The sequence below is a fragment of the Oncorhynchus nerka genome, linkage group LG27, assembly GCF_034236695.1.
Source record: "Oncorhynchus nerka isolate Pitt River linkage group LG27, Oner_Uvic_2.0, whole genome shotgun sequence".
Classification (NCBI taxonomy): Eukaryota; Metazoa; Chordata; class Actinopteri; order Salmoniformes; family Salmonidae; genus Oncorhynchus; species Oncorhynchus nerka.
Genome location: NC_088422.1, coordinates 51,888,956 through 51,916,282, shown reverse-complemented (window position 1 = coordinate 51,916,282; position 27,327 = coordinate 51,888,956). Strand labels below are relative to the sequence as shown.

The 27,327-nt window shown below is 43.7% G+C and overlaps 1 protein-coding gene across 1 annotated transcript in view; it reads right to left on the bottom strand.

Annotated features, from left to right (window-relative positions):
• LOC115111972 (far upstream element-binding protein 3-like) overlaps window positions 1–27,327 on the bottom strand; it is a 78,957-nt gene that overhangs the window by 36,369 nt on the left and 15,261 nt on the right. Inside the window, exons 4-7 of the mRNA XM_029638562.2 lie at window positions 26,622–26,671; window positions 26,370–26,441; window positions 20,694–20,751; window positions 20,176–20,338 (exon numbers count right to left, since the gene is read on the bottom strand). Of these exons, the coding sequence (XP_029494422.1) occupies window positions 20,176–20,338; window positions 20,694–20,751; window positions 26,370–26,441; window positions 26,622–26,671 (343 nt within the window). The remainder of the gene's footprint in view (window positions 1–20,175; window positions 20,339–20,693; window positions 20,752–26,369; window positions 26,442–26,621; window positions 26,672–27,327) is intronic.

Here is a 27,327-nt window from a genome sequence, read left to right as displayed (position 1 = left end):
GGCAGGTAAGGTTGCTCTAAGCGGCTAGATGTTCTATACCATTCGGACATCAGATTTGCCACCAATGCTCCTTATAGAACACATCACTGCACTCTATACTCCTCTGTAAACTGGTCATCTCTGTACACCCGTCGCAAGACCCACTGGTTGATGCTTATTTATAAAACCCTCTTAGGCCTCACTCCCCCCTTTCTGAGATATCTACAACAGCCCTCATCCAACACCCGTTCTGCCAATCACGTTCTGTTAAAGGTCCCCAAAGCACACACATCCCTGGGTCGCACGTCTTTTCAGTTCGCTGCAGCTAGCGACTGGAACGAGCTGCAACAAAACACTCAAACTGGACAGCTTTATCTCAATCTCTTAATTCAAAGACTCAATCATGGACACACTGACAGTTCTGGCTATGTTGCGTCATGTATTGTTGTTTTCTACCTTCTTGCCCTTTGTGCTGTTATCTGTGTTGACTAATGTGTGTACCATGTTGTTGTCATGTGTTGCTACCACGTTGTGTTGTCATGTGTTGCTGGCTTGCTATGTTGTCTTAGGTCTCTCTTTATGTAGTGTTGTTTCTCATCATGATGTCTGTTTTGTCCTATATTATTATTTTTACCCCAGCCCCCATCCCCGCCAGAGGCCTTTTGGTAGGATGTCATTATAAATGAGAATTTGTTCTTAACTTACTTGCGTAGTTAAATAAAGTTAAAATAAAAATAAAATGACTATCACCCCGTAGCACTCACTTGTGACTTCCTGATGTGCCACTCCCAGGTGGTGAAGGTAGGAAACAACAGCTCCAGTTCGCTGATCCTCAACACAGGGGGCCCACAAGGGTGCGTGCTCATCCCCCTCCTGTACTTCCTGTTCACCAATGACACCGTGGCCACGCATGGCTCCTTCAACGTCAACAAAACAAAGGAGATGATCGTGGACTTCAGGAAACAGCAGAGGGAGCGGAGCACGCCCCTATCCACATCGGACTGCAGTGGAAAAGGTGGAAAGCTTCAAGTTCCTTGGTGTACACATCACTGACAATCTGAAACGGTCCACCCACACAGACGGGAGGCTGAAGAAATTCGGCTTGGCCCCTAAGACCATCACAAACTTTTACAGATGCACAATTGATCGGGCTGTATCACCGCATGGCAACTGCATCGCCCGCAACCGCAGAGCTCTCCAGAGGGTGGTGCGGTCTGCCCAATGCATCACTGTGGGCACACTGCTTGACCTCCAGGACACCTACAACACCCGATGGATGTCACAGGAAGGCCACAAAGATCATCATGGATAACAACCACCTGAGCCACTGCCTGTTCACCCCACTATCATCCAGCAGGCGATGTCATTACAGGTGCATCAAAGCTGGGACAGAGGGACTGAAAAACAGCTTCTGTCTCAAGGCCATCAGAATGTTAAAAAGCCATCACTAGCACGCTACCACCCGGTTACTCAACCCTGCACCTTAACTTCTTGGATATAGGGGGCGCTCTTTTAATTTATGGATAAAAAAACGTTCCCCTTTCAAACAAGATATTTTGTCATGAAAAGATGCTCAACTATGCATATAATTGACAGCTTTGGAAAGAAAACACTCTGACGTTTCCAAAATATCTTTGCAGTTTTCTGTGAGTGCCACAGAACTGATGCTACAGGCGAAACCAAGATGAAATTTCAAACAGGAAATGGCCCAGATTTTGAAGGCGCTGTGTTCCAATGTCTCCTTATATGGCTGTGAATGCGCCAGGAATGAGCCTACACTTTCTGTTGTTTCCCCAAGGTGTCTGCAGCATTGTGACGTATTTGTAGGCATATCATTGAAAGATTGACCATAAGAGACTACATTTACCAGGTGCCCGCTTGGTGTCCTCCGTCGAAATTATTGCGTAATCTCCAGCTGCGTGCATTTTTCCATTTGCTTCAGAGGAGAAACCCAACTGCCACGAATGATTTATCATCGAATAGATATGTGAAAAACACCTTGAGGATTGATTCTAAACAACGTTTGCCATGTTTCTGTCGATATTATGGAGTTAATTTGGAAAAAAGTTCGGCGTTGTAATGACTGAATTTTCTTTTTTTTTTCATAGCCAAACGTGAACAAAACGGAGCGATTTCTCCTACACAAATAATATTTTTGGAAAAACTGAACATTTGCTATCTGAGAGTCTCCTCATTGAAAACATCCGAAGTTCTTCAAAGGTAAATGATTTTATTTGAATGCTTTTCTTGTTTTTGTGACAATGTTGCCTGCTGAAACGCTCCACACTGCGTGGCCGCGGCCACCCTAATCTGGTGGTCCCAGCGCGCACGACCCACGTGGAGTTCCAGGTCTCCGGTAGCCTCTGGAACTGCCGATCTGCGGCCAACAAGGCAGAGTTCATCTCAGCCTATGCCTCCCTCCAGTCCCTCGACTTCCTGGCACTGACGGAAACATGGATCACCACAGACAACACTGCTACTCCTACTGCTCTCTCTTCGTCTGCCCACGTGTTCTCGCACACCCCGAGAGCTTCTGGTCAGCGGGGTGGTGGCACCGGGATCCTCATCTCTCCCAAGTGGTCATTCTCTCTTTCTCCCCTTACCCATCTGTCTATCGCCTCCTTTGAATTCCATGCTGTCACAGTTACCAGCCCTTTCAAGCTTAACATCCTTATCATTTATCGCCCTCCAGGTTCCCTCGGAGAGTTCATCAATGAGCTTGATGCCTTGATAAGCTCCTTTCCCTGAGGACGGCTCACCTCTCACAGTTCTGGGCGACTTTAACCTCCCCACGTCTACCTTTGACTCATTCCTCTCTGCCTCCTTCTTTCCACTCCTCTCCTCTTTTGACCTCACCCTCTCACCTTCCCCCCTACTCACAAGGCAGGAAATACGCTCGACCTCATCTTTACTAGATGCTGTTCTTCCACTAACCTCATTGCAACTCCCCTCCAAGTCTCCGACCACTACCTTGTATCCTTTTCCCTCTCGCTCTCATCCAACACTTCCCACACTGCCCCTACTCGGATGGTATCGCGCCGTCCCAACCTTCGCTCTCTCTCCCCCGCTACTCTCTCCTCTTCCATCCTATCATCTCTTCCCTCTGCTCAAACCTTCTCCAACCTATCTCCTGATTCTGCCTCCTCAACCCTCCTCTCCTCCCTTTCTGCATCCTTTGACTCTCTATGTCCCCTATCCTCCAGGCCGGCTCGGTCCTCCCCTCCCGCTCCGTGGCTCGACGACTCATTGCGAGCTCACAGAACAGGGCTCCGGGCAGCCGAGCGGAAATGGAGGAAAACTAGCCTCCCTGCGGACCTGACATCCTTTCACTCCCTCCTCTCTACATTTTCCTCTTCTCTCTCTGCTGCTAAAGCCACTTTCTACCACTCTAAATTCCAAGCATCTGCCTCTAACCCTAGGAAGCTCTTTGCAACCTTCTCCTCCCTCCTGAATCCTCCTCCCCTCCCCCTCCCCTCTCTGCAGATGACTTCGTCAACCATTTTGAAAAGAAGGTCGACGACATCCGATCCTCGTTTGCTAAGTCAAACGACACCGCTGGTTCTGCTCACACTGCCCTACCCTGTGCTCTGACCTCTTTCTCCCCTCTCTCTCCAGATGAAATCTCGCGTCTTGTGACGGCCGGCCGCCCAACAACCTGCCCGCTTGACCCTATCCCCTCCTCTCTTCTCCAGACCATTTCCGGAGACCTTCTCCCTTACCTCACCTCGCTCATCAACTCATCCCTGACCGCTGGCTACGTCCCTTCCGTCTTCAAGAGAGCGAGAGTTGCACCCCTTCTGAAAAAACCTACACTCGATCCCTCCGATGTCAACAACTACAGACCAGTATCCCTTCTTTCTTTTCTCTCCAAAACTCTTGAACGTGCCGTCCTTGGCCAGCTCTCCCGCTATCTCTCTCAGAATGACCTTCTTGATCCAAATCAGTCAGGTTTCAAGACTAGTCATTCAACTGAGACTGCTCTTCTCTGTATCACGGAGGCGCTCCGCACTGCTAAAGCTAACTCTCTCTCCTCTGCTCTCATCCTTCTAGACCTATCGGCTGCCTTCGATACTGTGAACCATCAGATCCTCCTCTCCACCCTCTCCGAGTTGGGCATCTCCGGCGCGGCCCTACCTGATAGGTCGCTCCTACCAGGTGGCGTGGCGAGAATCCGTCTCCACACCACGTGCTCTCACCACTGGTGTCCCCCAGGGCTCTGTTCTAGGCCCTCTCCTATTCTCGCTATACACCAAGTGACTTGGCTCTGTCATAACCTCACATGGTCTCTCCTATCATTGCTATGCAGACGACACACAATTAATCTTCTCCTTTCCCCCTTCTGATGACCAGGTGGCGAATCGCATCTCTGCATGTCTGGCAGACATATCAGTGTGGATGACGGATCACCACCTCAAGCTGAACCTCGGCAAGACGGAGCTGCTCTTCCTCCCGGGGAAGGACTGCCCGTTCCATGATCTCGCCATCACGGTTGACAACTCCATTGTGTCCTCCTCCCAGAGCGCTAAGAACCTTGGCGTGATCCTGGACAACACCCTGTCGTTCTCAACTAACATCAAGGCGGTGGCCCGTTCCTGTAGGTTCATGCTCTACAACATCCGCAGAGTACGACCCTGCCTCACACAGGAAGCGGCGCAGGTCCTAATCCAGGCACTTGTCATCTCCCGTCTGGATTACTGCAACTCGCTGTTGGCTGGGCTCCCTGCCTGTGCCATTAAACCCCTACAACTCATCCAGAACGCCGCAGCCCGTCTGGTGTTCAACCTTCCCAAGTTCTCTCACGTCACCCCGCTCCTCCGCTCTCTCCACTGGCTTCCAGTTGAAGCTCGCATCCGCTACAAGACCATGGTGCTTGCCTACGGAGCTGTGAGGGGAACGGCACCTCAGTACCTCCAGGCTCTGATCAGGCCCTACACCCAAACAAGGGCACTGCGTTCATCCACCTCTGGCCTGCTCGCCTCCCTACCACTGAGGAAGTACAGTTCCCGCTCAGCCCAGTCAAAACTGTTCGCTGCTCTGGCCCCCCAATGGTGGAACAAACTCCCTCACGACGCCAGGACAGCGGAGTCAATCACCACCTTCTGGAGACACCTGAAACCCCACCTCTTTAAGGAATACCTAGGATAGGATAAAGTAATCCCTCTCACCCCCCCCTTAAAAGATTTAGATGCACTACTGTTCCACTGGATGTCATAAGGTGAATGCACCAATTTGTAAGTCGCTCTGGATAAGAGCGTCTGCTAAATGACTTAAATGTAAATGTAAATGTCTGAATGCTAGGCTTAATGCTATGCTAGCTATCAATACTCTTACACAAATGCTTGTGTAGCTATGGTTGAAAAGCATATTTTGAAAATCTGAGATGACAGTGTTGTTAACAAAAGGCTAAGCTTGTGAGCCAATATATTTATTTCATTTCATTTGCGATTTTCATGAATAGTTAACGTTGCGTTATGGTAATGAGCTTGAGGCTATGATTACGCTCCCGGATACGGGATTGCTCGACGCTAGAGGTTAAGAGGCTGCTGCTTTATGAACATAGAATCACTGGCCACTTTAATAATGGAACATTAGTTACCTTAATGATGTTTACATACTGCTTTACTCATCTCATGTGTATATACTGTATTCTATTCTACTGTATTTTGTCAATATCACTCCGACATTGCTCATCTTAATATGTATATATTTCTGAACTCAATTCTTTTACTTTTAGACTTGTGTGTATTGGTAGATACTCCTGCACTGTGGGAGCTAGGAACACAAGCATTTCACCATACCCGCAATAATATATATTTTTTTTTTAAAGTGTATGTGACCAATACAATTTGATTTGAAAATAGACTTAAAGGTTCACAGGATTAGCATGCACATCTTCAATATGTTCCTCTTCATTGTTCCTCTTTAGTTCATTTAACAATATATTGCAAGTAAAAGCTTGGGTGGTGAGTTGACACAATTCCATGTCCGGAAAGTTAGGAAGATGTAAAACGTATTTTATTCTATGAGTTTATCTTGCCCACATAAAGTGTTATAGCAGAGTTTACTTTTTTAAAGAATGTCTTTGGTAGAGGTAATTGATATTACAGAGAATAAATATAAAAACGTTTGAATGAATGCCATTCTGAAGAGGTTTATTCTAACAGTAAGATTCATGGGAAGATTGTTTCATTTAACTAGATCTGCTTTCATCCTGTTGACTAATGGGATCAAGTTACCTTTAAATATTTATTGTTTGTTGTCACTTGTTAAACATCATAAGTGTTAGATATTTTTTGTGTTCCATGAGATATTATTTTTCCTAATGCCATTATTTCATTTTTTCCCCATGTAAATTTTATATCCTGAGATTTTAGAGTTCTGAAAGTTTTCAAAATTAGTCGGGTATATCAGGAGATCGTCGGCAAATAAATGTAGTTTATATTCATGTTTACCAATAAATACTGTTAATACCCGTTATGTTTGGGTCCTGTCTCAGTTCAATTGCCAAAGCAAACATGAGGGGGGAGAGAAGACATCCCTGTCTTGTGCCCCTTTCTAAACCAAAATCATCAGATAATGTACTTTTGGTTTATATTTTTGCTTCTGGATATTTATATAATATTTTTATGAAACGTATTGTTTCAGCTGGAAAGTTGAAGGTTTCCAATAGATTTGAATAGAAAAAAGGCCTTTCAAGATGGTTGAAAGCAGTGTTACGAGTCTGTTCTTGAGACGACAGAGTGTCTTGGTCTCGTCTCAGTGTCAGATACATTTGTACTCGGTCATGACTCTATTTTCTTCTCGAGACCAGCCGAGATCAGTAAAAAACTAAATTATCAATTTCCATTCAGTCAGAGAAAAAAGACGCTTTGCCAGGCCAAATATACACTCCTTTCTTGAAACATTAATATCTTAAGTCTTCATATCTACGCTGAACAAAAATACAAACTCAACATGTAAATGTTTGTCCCATGTTATATGAGCTGAAAAAACATGCCAGAAATGTTCCATAAGCACAAAAAGCTTATTTCTCTCAAATGTTGTGCACAAATTTGTTTACATCCCTACTAGTGAGTATTTCTCCAGGAATGCCGGCCAGAGCAGTTGCCAGACAATTGAATGTCAATTTCTCTACCATAAGCTGCCTCTAACGTCGTCTTAGAAAATGTGGCAGTATGTCCAACTGGCCTCACAACAGCTTGCGTCGTGTGAGCGACCGGATTGCTGATGTCAACAATGTGAACAGAGTGCCCCGTGGTGGCAGTGGGATTACGTTATGGACAGGCATAAGCTACAGACAACAAACAAATTTGCATTTTATTGATGTCCATTTGAATGCACAGAGAGACAATGACGAGATACTGAGGCCCATTTTCGTGCCATTCATCCGCCGCCATCATCTCAGGTTTCAGCATGATAATGCACAGCCCCATGTCGCAAGGATCTGTACACAAATCCTCAAAGCTGAAAATGTCCCAGTTCTTACATGGTCTGCATACTCACGAGACATGTCACCCATTGAGCATGTTTGGGATGCTCTGAAATATAACAAGTATGACAGCGTGTTCCAGTTCCCGCCAATATCCAGCAACTTCGCACAGCCATTGAACAGGAGTGGGACAACATTCCACAGAGTGGAAAAAAAATAGTAGACCACAAGTCTGGTTCATCCTTGGGAGCAATTTCCAAACGCCTGAAGATACCACTTCCATCTGTACAAAAAAAATAGAACACAAGTATAAACACCATGGGACCATGGAGCCGTCATACCGCTCAGGAAGGAGATGTGTTCGGTCTAATAGAGATGAAAGTACTTTGGTGCGAAATGTGCAAATCAATCCCAGAACAACAGCAAAGGACCTTGTGAAGATGCTGGAGAAAACAGGTACAAAAGTATCTATATCCACAGTAAAACGAGTCCAATATCGACATAACCTGAAAGGCCGCTCTGCAAGGAAGAAGCCACTGCTCCAAAACCGCCATAAGAAAGCCATACTACGGTTTGCAACTGCACACGGGGACAAAGATCATACTTTTTGGAGAAATGTCCTCTGGTCTGATGAAACAAAAATAGAACTGTTTGGCCATAATGACCATTGTTAGGTTTGGAGGAAAAAGGGGGAGGCTTGCAAGCTGAAGAACACCATCCCAACCGTGAAGCACAGGGGTGGCAGCATCATGTTGTGGGGGAACTTTGCTGCAGGAGGGACTGGTGCACTTCACAAAATAGATGGCATCATGAGGTAGGGAAATTATGTGAATATATTGAAGTAACATCTCAAGATATCAGTCAGGAAGTTAAAGCTTAAGTCGCAAATGGGTCTTCCAAATGGACAATGACCCCAAGCATACTTCCAAAGTTGTGGCAAAATGGCTTAAGAACAACAAAGGTATTGGAGTGGCCATCTCAAAGCCCTAACCTCAATCCAATAGAAAATATGTGTGCGAGGGAGGAGTCACGAGGAATGGGCCAGAATTCACCCAACTTATTGTGGGAAACTTGAGGAAGGCTACCCGACATGTTTGACCCAAGTTAAACAATTTAAAGGCAATGCTACCAAATACTAATTGAGTGTATGTATGTAAACTTCTGACCCACTGGGAATATGATGAAAGAAATAAAAGCTGACATAAACCACTCTACTATTATTCTGACATTTCACATTCTTAAAATAATGTGGTGAACCTAACTGACCTCAGACCGGGAATTTTTCATGGATTAAATGTGAGAAATTGTACAAAACTGAGTTTAAATGTATTTGGCTAAGGTGTATGTAAACTTCCGAATTCAACTGTATATATTGTATCTTTGTCTATGCCGCTCTGACACCATTCCTTAGATTTGTGTGCATTGGGTAAATGTTGTGAAATTGTTAGATATTACTGCACTGTCGAAGCTATAAACACAAGCATTTTGCTACACCTGTAAAAACATCTGCTAAACACGTGAATGTTACCAATAACATTTTATTTTAAAGTACAGCGCAAATAAGCAACTTGAAACGACAGTTCAACATTACTTTCTGAAAATTTCGAGAACATTTAAAGTTTCTGGAAATGCAGGCGCAAAAGCATCAAGCGCTATGATGAAACTGGCTCTCATGAGGACCGCCACAGGAAAAGAAGAGGAAGAGTTAACTCTGCTGCAGAGGATAAGTTCATTAGAGTTACCAACCTCAGAAATTTCACAGAGTTCAAGAAACAGACACATCTCAACAGCACCTGTTCAGAGGAGACTGCGTGAATCAGGCCTTCATGGGTCGAACTGCTGCAAAGAAACCACTACTGAAGGACACCAGTCATAAGATGAGACGTGCTTGGGCCATGAAACACAAGCAATGGACATTAGACCAGTGGAAATCTGTTCTTTGGTCTGATGAGTCCAAATTTGACATTTTTGGTTCCAACCACCGTGTCTTTGTGAGACACAATATAGGTGAAAGGATGATCTCCGCATGTGTGGTTCCCACCGTGAAAATTGATGTCGGGGTGCTTTGCTGGTGTCAGTGATATATTAAAAATTTAAGGCACACTTAACGAGCATGCCTACCACAGCATTCTGCAGCGATACACCATCCCATCTGGTTGGCGCTTAGTGAGACTATCATTTGTTTTTCAACAGGACAATGACCCAACACATCTCCAAGTTGTGTAAGGGCTATTTGACCAAGGAGGAGAGTGATGGAGTGCTGCATCAGATGACCTGGCCTCCACAATCACCCAACCTCAAACCCAGATGGTTTGGGATGAATTGGACTGCAGAGTGAAGGAAAAGCAGCCAACAAGTGCTCACCATATGTGGGAACTCTTTCAAGACTATTGGAAAAGCATTCCAGGTGAAGCTGGTTGAGAGAATGCCAAGAGTGTGCAAAGCTGCCATCAAAGCAAAGTGTGGCTACTTTGAATGATTTAAAATCTAAAATACATTGATTTGTTTAACACTTTTTTGGTTAGGACATGATTCCATGTGGGTTATTTCATAGGTTTGATGTTTTCACAATTATTCTACAATGTAGAAAATAGTATAAAGAAAGAAAAACCCTTAAATGAGTAGGTGTGTCCAAGGTGTAGGAACTGTATGTGTAATGTTAAAGCTGATCTACCCCCTTTGGGATAAAATATTGAATTTGGCCTTTCCAGTTCCTTTTTTGTCATTTAGCAGATGCTCTTGTCCAGAGCAACTTACAGTTAGTACACTTATCTTAAGATAGCTAGGTGGGACAACCACATATCACAGGAAGAGAAAGTACATTTTTCCCCAATGACGTAGCTATCAGTACAGTCAGAGCTATAAGTGTGTGTGTGTGGGGGGGGTCAAGTGCAAATCAAATCAAATTGTATTTGTCACATACACATGGTTAGCAGATGTTAATGGCGAGTGTAGCGAAATGCTTGTGCTTCTAGTTCCGACAATGCAGTGATAACCAACAAGTAATCTAACTAACAATTCTAAAACTATTGTCTTATACACAGTGTAAGGGGATAAAGAATATGTACATAAGGATATATGAATGAGTGATGGTACAGAGCAGCATACTGTAGATGGTATCGAGTACAGTATATACATATGAGATGAGTATGTAGACAAAGTAAACAAAGTGGCATAGTTAAAGTGGCTAGTGATACATGTATTACATAAGGATGCAGTCGATGATGTAGAGTACAGTATATACGTATGCATATGAGATGAATAATGTAGGGTAAGTAACATTATATAAGGTAGCATTGTTTAAAGTGGCTAGTGATATATTTACATCATTTCCCATCAATTCCCATTATTAAAGTGGCTGGAGTTGGGTCAGTGTCAATGACAGTGTGTTGGCAGCAGCCACTCAATGTTAGTGGTGGCTGTTTAACAGTCTGATGGCCTTGAGATAGAAGCTGTTTTTCAGTCTCTCGGTCCCAGCTTTGATGCACCTGTACTGACCTCGCCTTCTGGATGATAGCGGGGTGAACAGGCAGTGGTTCGGGTGGTTGATGTCCTTGATGATCTTTATGGCCTTCCTGTAACATCGGGTGGTGTAGGTGTCCTGGAGGGCAGGTAGTTTGCCCCCGGTGATGCGTTGTGCAGACCTCACTACCCTCTGGAGAGCCTTACGGTTGAGGGCGGAGCAGTTGCCGTACTAGGCGGTGATACAGCCCGCCAGGATGCTCTCGATTGTGCATCTGTAGAAGTTTGTGAGTGCTTTTGGTGACAAGCCGAATTTCTTCAGCCTCCTGAGGTTGAAGAGGCGCTGCTGCGCCTTCTTCACGACGCTGTCAGTGTGAGTGGACCAATTCAGTATGTCTGATGTGTATGCCGAGGAACTTAAAACTTGCTACCCTCTCCACTACTGTTCCATCGATGTGGATAGGGGGGTGTTCCCTCTGCTGTTTCCTGAAGTCCACAATCATCTCCTTAGTTTTGTTGACGTTGAGTGTGAGGTTATTTTCCTGACACCACACTCCGAGGGCCCTCACCTCCTCCCTGTAGGCCGTCTCGTCGTTGTTGGTAATCAAGCCTACCACTGTTGTGTCGTCCGCAAACTTGATGATTGAGTTGGAGGCGTGCGTGGCCACGCAGTCGTGGGTGAACAGGGAGTACAGGAGAGGGCTCAGAACGCACCCTTGTGGGGCCCCAGTGTTGAGGATCAGCGGGGAGGAGATGTTGTTGCCTACCCTCACCACCTGGGGCGGCCCGTCAGGAAGTCCAGTACCCAGTTGCACAGGGCGGGGTCGAGACCCAGGGTCTCGAGCTTGATGACGAGCTTGGAGGGTACTATGGTGTTGAATGCCGAGCTGTAGTCGATGAACAGCATTCTCACATAGGTATTCCTCTTGTCCAGGTGGGTTAGGCAGTGTGCAGTGTGGTTGAGATTGCATCGTCTGTGGACCTATTTGGGCGGTAAGCAAATTGGAGTGGGTCTAGGGTGTCAGGTAGGGTGGAGGTGATATGGTCTTTGACTAGTCTCTCAAAGCACTTCATGATGACGGAAGTGAGTGCTACGGGGCGGTAGTCGTTTAGCTCAGTTACCTTAGCTTTCTTGGGAACAGGAACAATGGTGGCCCTCTTGAAGCATGTGGGAACAGCAGACTGGTATAGGGATTGATTGAATATGTCCGTAAACACACCGGTCAGCTGGTCTGCGCATGCTCTGAGGGCGCGGCTGGGGATGCCGTCTGGGCCTGCAGCCTTGCGAGGGTTAACACGTTTAAATGTCTTACTCACCTCGGCTGCAGTGAAGGAGAGACCGCATGTTTTCATGCAGGCCGTGTCAGTGGCACTGTATTGTCCTCAAAGCGGGCAAAAAAGTTATTTAGTCTGCCTGGGAGCAAGACATCCTGGTCCGTGACTGGGCTGGGTTTCTTCTTGTAGTCCGTGATTGACTGTAGACCCTGCCACAAGCCTCTTGTGTCTGAGCCGTTGAATTGAGATTCTACTTTGTCTCTGTACTGAAGCTTAGCTTGTTTAATAGCCTTGCGGAGGGAATAGCTGCACTGTTTGTATTCGGTCATGTTGCCAGACACCTTGCCCTGATTAAAAGCAGTGGTTCGCGCTTTCAGTTTCACGCGAATGCTGCCATCAATCCACGGTTTCTGGTTAGGGAATGTTTTTATCGTTGCTATGGGAACGACATCTTCAACGCACGTTCTAATGAACTCGCACACCGAATCAGTGTATTCGTCAATATTTTTATCTGACGCAATACGAAACATGTCCCAGTCCACGTGATGGAAGCAGTCTTGGAGTGTGGAGTCAGCTTGGTCTGACCAGCGTTGGACAGACCTCAGCGTGGGAGCCTCTTGTTTAAGTTCCTGCCTGTAAGGCAGGGATCAACAAAATGGAGTCGTGGTCAGCTTTTCCGAAAGGGGGGCGGGGCAGGGCCTTATATGCGTCGCGGAAGTTAGAGTAACAATGATCCAAGGTTTTTCCACCCCTGGTTGCGCAATCGATATGCTGATAAAATTTAGGGAGTCTTGTTTTCAGATTAGCCTTGTTAAAATCCCCAGCTACAATGAATGCAGCCTCCGGATAAATGGTTCCCAGTTTGCAAAGAGTTAAATAAAGTTTGTTCAGAGCCATCGATGTGTCTGCTTGGTGGGGGGGATATATACGGCTGTGATTATAATCCAAGAGAATTCTCTTGGTAGATAATGCGGTCTACATTTGATTGTGAGGAATTCTAAAATCAGGTGAACAGAAGGATTTGAGTTCCTGTATGTTTCTTTCATCACACCATGTCTCGTTAGCCATAAGGCATACGCCCCCGCCCCTCTTCTTACCAGAAAGATGTTTGTTTCTGTCGGCGCGATGCGTGGACAAACCCGTTGGCTGCACCGCCTCGGATAGCGTCTCTCCAGTGAGCCATGTTTCCGTGAAGCAAAGAACATTAGTCTCTGATGTCCCTCTGGAATGCTACCCTTTGAGGGTTTGAGGCAGAAGCTTGACATTTAGAGTGGTGGAAAGGGGCTTTCGTAGCGGATACAGAGGAAGAGAATGTAAAGAGGGGGAGTGAAAGGATGATAGGTCCTCCCGAAGTTTAGTTTTCATTCACTTTCGCTCAGTGGCCAGCAGCCCTGTTCTGTACGCTCGCAATAAGTCACTCAGCCACGGAGCAGGACGGAAGGGCCAAGCCAGGCCGGGAAGAAAGGGGACAGTGCGAGTCATAGGATGCGGAGGAGGAGAGTAGGGTCGAAGAGGCAGAATCAGGAAACAGGAGGGAGAAGGATTTGGCAGAAAGGAGAGATGATAGGATAGAAGAGAAGAGACTGGTGGGAGAGAGAGAGTGAAGATTGCAACAGCGCATGACCATCTGGGTAGGGGGTGAGTGGTTTGTGTTGGAGAAAAGAGAGACAGAAAAGGTAACAAAGTAGTGATCAGAGAGCTGGGGGGGGTTGCCACAAGATTAGTAGGAAAGCAGTCTCTAGCAAAGATGAGGTTAAGAGAGGCAAGGACGGGAAAGAGAGTTGGAAAGAAATGAATCAAAGGCAGAGGTTGATATCGCCAGGTACGAGGAGCGGTGAGCCATCGTCAGGAAATTAGGTTATCAAGGTGTAAAGCTCATTGAGGAACTCTCCAAGGGCACTTGGTGGGCGATAAATCGCAATAATGTTAAGCTTGAATGGACAAGTAACAGTATGGAATTCATATGAGGAGATGGACAGGTGAGAGGGAGAAAAGAGAAAATCTTCGCTTCGGAGAAATGAGTAGACCTGTGCCCCGACGACCAGATGCTCTCGGACTACGAGAGAAAACATGGTCAGATGAAGAAAGAGCAGCTGGAGTAGCAGTGTTCTCTGGGGTGATCCATGTCTCCGTCAGGGCAAAAAGTCAAGGGCCTAAAGGGCAGTATAGGCTGAGATGAACTCCGCGTTCTTGACCGCAGATCGGCAGTTCCAAACGCTGCCAGAGACCCGGAATTCCAAATGGGTTGCGCACGCAGGATACACTAAATTAGAAGGTTTGCAACCAAGGGGTGAAGAGCGTCTGTAAAGCCTACAGGGAGAGGTGTAAACATGTATAGAAAACACACACATGGTTGACTAAGCTACAAAAGAGCAAAATGAAATAATCCGTAATTAACTATGTAAGATACTCAAGTGAGGGACTGGTGTGGAGCATTCCTCTGTTCCCTTCCACGAACACCTCGGCAGAACAGTCTTTGTTTCAGAGACAATGACCACAACGCCATGACCGCCACTTACAGCTCCCGCTGAGAACCCAGGAGAGACTGAAGAACTAACTAATTGCTAATTCCCTAGCAGAGGTAGAGAGCACACCGCCCTGTACTAACTGCGGATTGTCTGGGAGACGTGAAACCGCTCCCCCTCCAATACAGCCACTGAATACCTGGTTGATGTGTAAAAAACTATCTGCAAATTGTGAGCAGTCAGCAGTTCCCACACCAAGTAGGCCAATGGGAAAACAGGCATCACTTAAAGTAGATGGCCCAAGCTAGCAAAAATACAGTACTAGGCCAAAGAAGATAAAAATGATACTTATCACTCCTGGAGGAGATATCAAGAGTGCTCTAGTTATAGCCCATAGAAACACATTGAATAACACATTCATAAATGGAAGAGAAAAATACAGTCAAAAAATAAATCATAAGCAATAAGGTTTTGAAGTGTATGTTCTATACAGTATCTAGGAGAATATTTTTGTTTTTTGAAAACATATTTTACCCCTTATTTTTGTTAGCACAAGACGAGTCCCGTGACACTAATGGGAGACTTAGAGATGAGAGTCTCCCCATTCCACAATGGGGTCATATATTACACTGAACAAAAATAAACACAATGTGTTATTAAGTGTTGGTCCCATGTTTCCTGAGCTGAAATAAAAGATCCCAGAAATTTGTCATACGCACAAAAAGCTTATTTCTCTCAAATTTGTGCACAAATTTGTTTACACCCCTGTTAGTTAGCATTTCTCCTTTGCCAAGATAACCCATCCACCTGACAGGTGAGGCATATCAAGAAGTTGATTAAAACAGCATGATCATGGTAATTGGGGTTCTCCAAGATCTGATGCTACTGATGGTCATCAACTTGCTAACTGCCTGGTCCTCAGCACCCTATTGTCTCTCTAATCACTCTTACATCAATGCAAATGTATTCGAAAAACTAATCAAACACTTCATGAGAGCCCATGAGCTCATTTTGTGCAACATTTCTATAGACTATGCAATTGCGAGAGATAACAGAGTGATGGCCTATTATTATTAAAATACAAAAACTTCACAGATCTTCATTGTAAAGTGTTTAAACACTCTTTCCCATGCTTGTTCAATGAACCATAAACATTTATTGAACATGCACCTGTGGAACGGTCGTTAAGACACTGACAGGTTACAGACGGTAGGCAATTAAGGTCACAGTTATGAAAACTTAGGACACTAAGAGACCATTCTACTGACTCTGAAAAACACTAGAAGAAAGATGCTCAGGGTCCCTGCCATCTGCGTGAACGTGCCTTAGGCATGCCGCGAGGAGGCATGAGGACTGCAGATGTGGCAAGGGCAATAAATTGCAATGTCCGTACGCCTAAGACAGTGCTACAGGGAGACAGGACGGACAGCTGATCGTCCTCGCAGTGGCAGACCACCTGTAACAACACCTGCACAGGATCGATACATCTGAACGTCACCTGCGGGACAGGTACAGGCTGGCAACAACTGCCAGAGTTACACCAGGAACGCACAATCCCTCCATCAGTGCTCACACGGTCCGCAAAAGGCTGAGAGTGGCTGGACTGAGGGCTTGTAGGCCTGTTGTAAGGCAGGTCCTCACCAGACATCACCGGAAACAACGTCACCTATGGGCGCAAACCACCGTCGCTGGACCAGACAGGACTGGCAGTTTTGTCTCACCAGGGGTGATGGTCGGATTTGCGTTGATCGTTGAAGTAATGAACGTTACACCGAGGCCTGTACTCCGGAGCGGGATCGATTTGGAAGTGGAGGTTCCGTCATGGTCTGGGGCGGTGTGTCACAGCATCATCGGACTGAGCTTATCGGACCCCCCTTTGTTCAGGGACACATTATTCCATTTCTGTTAGTCACATGTCTGTGGAACTTGTTCAGTTTATGTCTCAGGTCTTGAATCTTATATTCATAGAAATATTTACACGTTAAGTTTACTGAAAATAAACACAGTTGACAGTGATAGGACGTTTCTTTTTTTGCTGAGTTTAACTGGTTTGGCGAGTGTTCGTTTTGTGAGAGGTGTGAGATGTTTACCAGGTTTATTTTCTATTAAATCGTATGCTTTACTGGAGTTTAACCTATAGTTGTTGGCTCTCTTCAAAAGTAAAAGATATTATTCCTGCTTAAGTTCAGGAATTGTATTTTCTTCTTTTCCTTATAAATATTTCTTATGGGTTCTTTCTAAAAAAAAAGTTTGTCTTCTTCTCTGTCTACATTTGCAACGGTAAAGGTTTATTTTAAATCACTTACGTATTTCATTGATTTCAGGGTCTTGAAAATGTGCCTGTTCATTCTCCATATTCTGTCACTAACTGTCATTTGTAGTTGGGAAAAGTAATATCCAGGTGTCCTGTAAATTATTTGTATGTAGATATGACATTTTTCCACCTCTTTGGAGGCTCCTTAAAATGTGCCTTTTGAATTGCTATGTCTGTCTAACTTGTCAAATATGTGAAAAATAGTTCATGTTGTGCTTTTCGTTCAAAAACAAGGAAATGTCTTAGTGACCCCAAACTTTTGAAAGGTAGTGTATATCTAAAGAAAACAGATTTGCCCCTAGGGGGATATGCAATGAAATAATGTGTATTTCACCCCATGTAAGGTACATTACAAGATTAAAAAGCAACCCTCTCGGTCTGGGGGCTGGGATATAAGGGAAGAAAATGTGTATTATTTATCAGGATGCCTACACCTCTGCTGTTACTATAGTAGGTAGCAGCATAGGCTTCTCCAATGCAGCTCCTCTGTAAATGTTTTTTTTAATATATTATATATAATAATATATTATAATATATATTTTATATTTTTAACTCTTGCAGGAAAACCACATCTGCTGACAATTCCATGTAATAATAAGATGAGAGTCGTAGTATGAATACATAATTATTATATAGTCGGCCAAAAGTTGCCATGCAAATGAATTGGATCCCCCAAAAATATTTCCACTGCATTTCAGCCCTGCCACAAAAGGACCAGCTGACATGTCAGTGATTCTCTCGTTAACACAGGTGTGAGTGTTGATGAGGACAAGGTTGGAGATCACTCTGTCATGCTGATCAAATAAAAGACTAGAAGTTTCAAAAGGAGGGGGGTGCTTGGAATCATTGTTCTTCCTCTGTCAATCATGGTTACCTGCAAGGAAACACGTGCCATCATCATTGCTTTGAACAAAAAGGGCTTCACAGGCAAGGATATTGCTGCCAGTAAGATTGCAGCTAAATCAACCATTTATTGGATCATCAAGAACTTCAAGGAGAGCCGTTCAGCAAGTGCCAAGACCGTCTCCTAAAGTTGATTCAGCTGCGGGATCGGGGCACCACCAGTACAGAGCTTGCTCAGGAATGGCAGCAGGCAGGTGTGAGAGCATCTGCACGCACAGTGAGGCGAAGACTTTTGGAGGATGGCCTGGTGTCAAGAAGGGCAGCAAAGAAGCCACTTCTCTCCAGGAAAAACATCAGGGACAGACTGATATTCTGCAAAAGGTACAGCGATTGGACTGCTGAGGACTGGGGTAAAGTCATTTTCTCTGATGAATCCCCTTTCCGATTGTTTGGGGCATCTGGAAAAAAGCTTGTCCGGAGAAGACAAGGTGAGCGCAGCGCTACCATCAGTCCCGTGTCATGCCAACAGTAAAGCATCCTGAGACCATTCATGTGGGGGGTTGCTTCTCAGCCAAGGGAGTGGCTCACTCGCAATTTTGCCTAAGAACACAGCCATGAATAAAGAATGGTACCAACACATCCTTCGAGAGCAACTTCTCCCAACCATCCAGGAACAGTTTGGTGACGAACAATGCCTTTTCCAGCATGATGGAGCACCTTGCCATAAGGCAAAAGTGATAACTAAGTGGCTCGGGGAACAAAACATTGATATTTTGGGTCCATAGCCAAGCCAGGAAACTCCCCAAACCTTAATTGCATTGAGAACTTGTAGTCAATCCCTCAAGAGGCGGGTGGACAAACAAAACCCCACAATTTCTGACAAACTTCAAGCATTGATTTTGCAAGAATGGGTTGCCGTCAGTCAGGAATTAGCCCAGAAGTTAATTGACAGCATGCCAGGGCGGATTGCAGAGATCTTGAAAAAGAAGGGTCGACAGTGCAAATATTGACTCTTTGCATCAACTTTATGTAATTGTCAATAAAAGCCTTTGACACTTATGAAATGCTTGTAATTATACTTCAGTATTTCATAGTAACATCTGATAAAAATATCTAAAGACAATGAAGAAGAAAACTTTGTGGAAATTAATATTTGTCATTCTCAAAACTTTTGGCCACGACTGTACATTACGCATATTATATAACGTGTGACCATGTAGAAAGAACAGACATTTAACAGAGAGAACACAAAAAATATGAAGTACTTCTTTGTACTTTGAGGCACTGTGCCTTTTTAGGGATTTTAAACTCCAACTCCTCTCCTAACAAATTAAAATATAGTGGCTGGTGGGGCTCTACTTGGAGAGAGTGGGTCCACAAAGAGACCGAAGGCATCACACCTAATTCAGGAGTGTCTGATTCCCTCCCAGCCACACCATCCTAATCCCATCTCCACTCTCACCAATAACAACCATTGAATATTAGCTATAAATGGCAAACAAGGAATAATAATGACTAGACAGCCTCTCCTAATCTACCCAGAATGTTTATTCATTTTAGTGCCTATCCAACCTAGTGTGTGTTTGTGTGGATGTGTGTGTATATCTGTTAGATTGGATAAAAAGCAAAAGGCATATTTCAACCCTGTATGGACTAATAAAGGCTGTATCACAGCCGGCTGTGAATGAGTCCCATTGGGCGGCGCACAATTGGCCCAGCGTCGTCCGGGTTCGGCCGGTGTAGGCCGTCATTGTAAATAAGAATGTTCTTAACTGACTTACCTAGTTAAAAAAAGGTTATATATTTTTTTTAAATGTAGTTAAAATAAAGTCTTATCTTATAGCTGTTCTATGGATGTGCGTGGGTGTGTTTGTGTATACGAACGGGAGTATGAGGGAAGAGTAAGGGATAGTGAATATGAATATGTCTAGGAGGGTGGGAGAGAACGGGTGTGTGGATGCATAGGCTATATGTTGTGTGGGAATGGTAAGTCGATGGATGGATGGGTAAGTGTGTCTGAGAGGAAGGGAGAACTTTAACCCCTGACCCACACCATAACAGAGCTGCCAGAACCCTCATTTACTCAAGTGTTTCCTTTGTTTTGGCAGTTACTGGCAGTAATTACTTGATGTTCAAATCACAAATGGCAGGTGGATACAGTTGAGAAAAGACTGCAGAGACTAGAAAATGAACATTTCCAAATGAAAATGTGTGCAAGTCTTTATGATTGCGAAATAAGTTGTAGTGGGGTTAAAAAAAAGCTTTGTAGGCCTAGTACCAGTAGTGACTGCAGTTATAATGGTAGTAATAAGGCTAGTAGATCATAGATGATTAGTATAGTAGGCTAGAGGAAGTACTATATCCCAAGAGAACTGATTTAAATAAAACAAATATCTTAGAAGGCATACCTGCAGTTGCTTGATGGTGTCCCCTCCCCTCCCGATGACTAGGCCCACTTTGCTGGCTGGGATGAGCATCTCGTGGACTGAGCTGTTGTCCTCAGCCTCGCTGTGGAACCCAGGGCTGTTTCGACAGCGGTCCACTATCTGCCCAAGCATTCTTTTGGCCTGCCTGGTGGAGAGCAAACAGTTGCATATCAATGATATATAGATGTGATGTATTTTAGGTAATACCAATTACATACTGTACCATGATTGCCTAATATGACTGCCTACAGTGTCAACATTTTATGATTAGTCCACAATGTGGTTTTTAAAACTGTATTATGTATGGTCAATTACTGTAATATTATGGCGTAACAGTTAAATAAATCTGTAGTTTTGCAGTTAATACAGTGTGTGAGCATCTATAGACCATCAATAATGCGACATATTGTTCTTTTCAAAATGACAAAGGATTGTTGACGATACTGCTACTGAGTTTATAGAATTTCTGTCACGTTCAACGTCTCAATATAGAAACTCACTCAATGCTCTCTGGGGTTCCATTGAGGGAGCAGGCTCTGTCCATCATACCGCCACTCTCTACAATGAGAAAGAACCGCTGGCATACAGTTAAAGGAGTCAAGTTTTTGAAATAGAACCCTTTCAGTACAGAACATAAACGGTCATGATAATGCATTTTGCATCATCACCTCATTGCTGACAGCCTTGATTAGCTTGTGTCCTACTGTATGTTAATAATGAGATATAAAATTAAAAGCAATCTGATATTGGTTATTATCTAACATAAGGACAGGAAGTGTTGGGAAGTGTGTGTAGTCACAGACATTAAGGGACATACTGTACGATGGGGCTGACAAACATCGCAGCTCTGCTTCTTGCTCCTAAGCAACTTTGCAGTATTTTGTTTTTTTGGTGTGTTAATTCTTACATTAGTAGCCCAGAATGTTTTTTTGCTTTATTATATACAGCCAGAAATAACTTTGGGATATCAGAGCGGCGGTAACTAACCAGCATTGCGACCAGGAATACGTCTTTGCCGAATTGGATTCTTTGTTCTTACCCCCCAGGGCAATTGAACTTACCCCAGAGGCTGCTCCAAGATGTCACCGGAGGAGAAGACGTATTCAAATCAAATCAAATTTTATTTGTCACATACACATGGTTAGCAGATGTTAATGCGAGTGTAGCGAAATGCTTGTGCTTCTAGTTCCGACAATGCAGTAATAACCAACAAGTAATCTAACTAACAATTCCAAAACTACTGTCTAAGGGGATAAAGAATATGTCCATAAAGATATATGAATGAGTGATGGTACAGAGCGGCATAGGCAAGATACAGTAGATGGTATCGAGTACAGTATATACATATGAGATGAATATGTAAACAAAGTGGCATAGTTAAAGTGGCTAGTGATACATGTATTACATAAAGATGCAGTAGATGATATAGAGTACAATATATACGTATACATATGAGATGAATAATGTAGGGTATGTAAACATTATATTAGGTAGCATTGTTTAAAGTGGCTAGTGATATATTTTACATAATTTCCCATCAATTCCCATTATTAAAGTGGCTGGAGTTGAGTCAGTGTGTTGGCAGCAGCCACTCAATGTTAGTGGTGGCTGTTTAACAGTCTGATGGCCTTGAGATAGAAGCTGTTTTTCAGTCTCTCGGTCCCAGCTTTGATGCACCTGTACTGACCTCGCCTTCTGGATGATAGCGGGGTGAACAGGCAGTGGCTCGGGTGGTTGATGTCCTTGATGATCTTTATGGCCTTCCTGTAACATCGGGTGGTGTAGGTGTCCTTTAGGGCAGGTAGTTTGCCTCCGGTGATGCGTTGTGCAGACCTCACTACCCTCTGGAGAGCCTTACGGTTGTGGGCGGAGCAGTTGCCGTACCAGGCGGTGATACAGCCCGCCAGGATGCTCTCGATTGTGCATCTGTAGAAGTTTGTGAGTGCTTTTGGTGACAAGCCGAATTTCTTCAGCCTCCTGAGGTTGAAGAGGCGCTGCTGCGCCTTCTTCACGATGCTGTCTGTGTGGGTGGACCAATTCAGTTTGTCTGTGATGTGTATGCCGAGGAACTTAAAACTGGCTACCCTCTCCACTACTGTTCCATCGATGTGGATAGGGGGGTGTTCCCTCTGCTGTTTCCTGAAGTCCACAATCATCTCCTTAGTTTTGTTGACGTTGAGTGTGAGGTTATTTTCCTTCTAGTCCGACTCAGGAGGCGTGCACACCATCCACCGCTTCTGAGTATATTACTAGCTAATGTTCAGTCTATGGACAATAAAGTAGACAAGCTCAGGGTGAGGATCTCCCTCCAGAGAGACATCAGGGACTGTAACATACACTGTATCACAGAATCATGGCTCTCTCCCGAAATACTGTCTCCATCCATAAAGCCAGCTGGGTTCTCAGTACCTCCCGCAGACAATAATAAAGAACTCTCCTGGAAGAAGAAAGGCGGTAGTGTATGTTTCATGATAACACACAGAAACTCAAGTCCTTTTGTTCACCCAACCTAGTATATCTCACAATCAAATGCCGACGAATTACCTCCCAAGAAAATTATCTTCGGTTATAGTCACAGCCGTGTATGTTCCGCATCAAGCGGATACAACGGCGGCCCTCAAGGAGCTACACTGGACTGTGTGCAAGCTGGAAACCACATATCCACATATTGACTATAGCTCAGCCTTCAACACCATAGTACTCTCAGAGCTCATCATTAAGCTTGGAGCCCTGGGACTGAACCCCGCCCTGTGCATCCTGATTGGATGCCCCCAGGTGGTGAAGGTAGAAAACAACACTGCCACTTCGCTGACCTCAGTTTACAGGGAGGAAGTGAAGACCCTGGCGGAGTGGTGCCAGGAAATTAACCTCTCCCTCAACGTCAACAAAACGAATCACACAGCCAAGACAACGCAGGAGTGGCTTCAGGACAAGTCTCTGAATGTCCTCGAGTGGCACAGCCAGAGCCCGGACTTGAACCCGATCTAACATCTCTGTAGAGACCTGAAAATAGCTGTCCCCATCCAACCTGAGATAGCTTGAGAGGATCTGCAGAGAATGGGAGAAACTCCCCAAATACAGGTGCCAAGCTTTTAGTGTCATACCCAAGAAGACTCAAGGCTGTATTCGCTGCCAAAGGTGCTTCAACAAAGTACTGAGTAAAGGGTCAGAATACTTATGTAAACATCATATCTGTTTTTTTTATTATTCTAAATTAGTAAACATTTCTAAAAACCTATTTTTGCTTTGTCATTATGGTGTATTGTGTGAAGAGGGGAAAAAAAGTGGAAAAAGTCAAGGGGTCTGAATAGTTTCCGAAGGCACTGTACTCGTGATGCACCGATATTACATTTTTGGCCAATACCAATAACCGATATTTAAAATTGTTAGCTGCCTTTTAAGCATTCCAGTACAGTTAAATAGTTAACACACACACAAACACGCAGCGGTCTAAGGCACTGCATCTCAGTGCAAGAGGCGTCACTACAGTCACTGGTTCGAATCCAGGCTGTATCACATCCGACCATGATTGGGAGCCCCATTGTGCGGCGCACAATTGACCCAGCGTCGTCCGGCCGTCATTGTAAATAAGAATTTGTTCTTAACAGTGAATATGCAGAGCGCCAAATTCAAATAAATTACTATAAAAATTTTACTTTGATGAAATCACACATTCAATATACCAAATTAAAGCTACACTTGCTGTGAATCCAGCCAATGTGTCAGATTTCATAAATGCTTTACGGCGAAAGCAAACAATGTTATTATCTGAGGATAGCACCATAGTAAAAAAACAAAGAGAGAAAAGCATATTTCAACCCTGCAGGTGCGACACAAAACGCAGAAATAAAGATATAATTCATGCCTTACCTTTGATGAGCTTCTTCTGTTGGAATTCCAATATGTCCCATGAACATCACAAATGGTCCTTTTGTTCGATTAATTCCATCGATATATATCCAAAATGTCCATTTATTTGGCGCGTTTGATCCAGAAAAACACTGGTTCCAACTTACGCAACATGACTACAAAATATCTCAAAAGTTACCTGTAAGCATTGTCCAAACAATTCAATCGACTTTTGTAATACAACTTTAGCTATTTTTTTACGTAAATAATCGATAAAATTGAAGACGGGATAAACAGCGTTCAATACAGGATTTCTGGTCACGCGCCTCTATCTAACAGTACACTTCAAGTTACCCTCATTCTAGATGGCCGTACTTCTTCATTACACAAAGGGAAAAACTCAACCAATTTCTAAAGACTGTTGACATCCAGTGGAAGCGATGGGAACTGCAAGCCCCTGTCTTAGAATTGAAAAGAGAGTGCCCCCCCCCCAAAAAAAATCCTGGATGGTTTGTCCTCTGGGTTTTGCCTGACAAATAAGTTCTGTTATACTCACAGACATCATTCAAACAGTTTTAGAAACTTCAGAGTGTTTTCTATCCAAATATACTAATAATATGCATATCCTGGCTTCTGAGCCAGAGTAGCAGGCCGTTTACTTTGGACACGCTTTTCATCCGGACGTGAAAATACTGCCCCCTATCCCAAAGTTAACTGACTTGCCTAGTTAAATAAAGGTTACACACACACACAGACCAAAAAGTTATTTGTTGGCATTTACTTATGTCCCCATTACCAGTAAAACATAATCAAAACCTATTTCTGTCACTTACTTGCTGTGCTGTTTCGTTGTTCATTTGTTCAGTCGTTTCATTCTCAACCAGGATTCCTATGAAACGCTGTTTGGGTCTTTGAGTGTCAAAAAATATACTATTTAACACATCAAATAACACAATTTGACATGTCAAATAAGTTTGTTGATCAATCAGGACCTGAATATGACTGAACGTCACATAATAATTATTTACGTAGTTATTACACATGGATTACACCATCACTCGTATTCCATATGTCACAACGATTCATCGATATGTATCCTATGACGCTGGTAAAGTTGATCATTAAAAAAAAGCTAGCTAGTTCATTGATGCAAACAATGTAGTTCTTCCCCAAAAACATAGCAAAACGACAATCTGTTTCAGTAGCTATAGCTAGCTAGCTAACTATATAGCTAGATGTCATCTAAATTAACCCTAATTTATAAGACAGTTTTTATTTGATTAATGGTGGTCGGACCATCTATGTGAAGCTAGCCACAATAAGGATTAGTCACAATAGCAGTTAGCCTTCAAAATAAAAGTAGACTTTGCGGTTAGCCTTCAAAATAAAAGTTTGGCATAATGCTACTATTTGTAATAATTTGCATCACTGTCAATTACATACTTTTATTCTGAAGGTGAACCGCAAATTCCACTATTGCTCTTTAACAGTGCTACTGTATATCTTTTGACACGCAAAGACCCAAACGGTGTTCCATAGTATCTATGTCGTGAAGCTAATAGCAGTGACGCCATTACTGTGTAACTCCGGTAAGGCAACATCAGAAAAATAGCCCACTTGGTAGTGTGTACCGGTGTTCGACCAGTCGGCGAAAGCCAACATCACCCATGACAGAGAACGGTTGATTGGTTAAGGGCAATGAATTCCATTATCTTGGCTTTAATGGATTTCGCCTTTGAGTTGTCTCACTGAAATGTTCTTACTCTTTCAAATGACTGCTCGACTTGTTGACTGCTTGATCCACACAGCAGACATTGTGGGCTAGGTTAACAATGCTTTGTTGCACGTGAAGCCCAACATTTTACGTGGTGTCATTATGTCCTGTACCTACGTTATATAGGTATGCATGGTAGCTTTGACATCGTTTTTTAACATTGCCGTTAAACTAAACATCTGGCCAACACCGATGTTCGCATTTTTAGCTAACATCAGCCGATTCCGATATGTTCACCAATATATCATGAATCCCTACACTGTACATAGACACGGAATCACTGGCCACTTTAATAATGTTTACATACTGCTTACTCATTTCATATGTATATACTGCATTCTATTCTACTGTATTTTAGTCAATGCCACTCCGACATTGCTCATCCTAACACTTATATATTTCTTAATTCCATTATTTTACTTTAGATTCGTGTGTATTGTTGTGAATTGTTAGATACTACTGTACTGTTGGAGCTAGGAACACAAGCATTAACATCTGCTACATATGTGTATGTGACCAATAAAATTTGATTTGTATATTTAGAACTGTTTACCAGAGGCAATTTGAATCTTGCACCCGGACTCCAGCTGGATTCTCGTAATTTGTTCACCTCCTCTGCCTATGACTAAAATAAGCGGGAGAAGGAGGGGAGAAAAAAAGTGGGATGGGAGTGGAGAAAATAGTTCAGGTAATGTGTCAGTTTGATAAAATAAATACATCCTTTAACGTAACTCAAAATCAAGCATCCAAGGACGAAAACATCCCAAACCACATAACGTACCTCCCTCCCATAACATGTACTTACTGAATCCAACCATTCTATCAGGCACTTTGAAGTCTTCTGTCAAAACAGCCCTAAATTACAAGAGGGTGGGGTGAAAAGAGACAAGATATATACTGAGTGTACAAAACATTACCTGCTCTTTCATGACATAGACTGACCAGGTAAAAGCTATGATCCCTTATTGATGTCACTTGTTAAATCCACTTCAAATCAGTGCAGATGAAAGGGAGGAGACGGGTTCAATTAAGATTTTTAAGCCTTGAGATAATTGAGACGTGGATTGTGAATGTCTGCCATTTACAGGGTGAATGGGCAACAAAATATTTAAGTGCCTTTGAATGGGGTATGGTAGTAGGTGCACCAGTTTTGACAAGTGCTGCAATGCTGCTGGGTTTTTCACACAGCAGTTTCCCAGGTGTATCAAGAATGGTTCACCAGCCAAAGGACATCCAGCCAAATTGACACAATTGTGGGAAGCAATTGTAGAGTCCATGCCCAGATGAATTGAGGCTGTTCTGAGGGCAGGGGGTGTGTAGCTCAATATTAGTAAGCTGTTCTTAATGTTTTGTACGTGTAAAAAAAAATGACAATTTAATATTTTTGTGGACAGTAGCAGTAGACGGATACAGTGTAGAAAGGCCAGCAGATGAGTCAATAAATGATTATGTTGCACACCTACACTACAGGGCTATGGCTAACACTTATCTGCTGTTCCATCACTGTGATA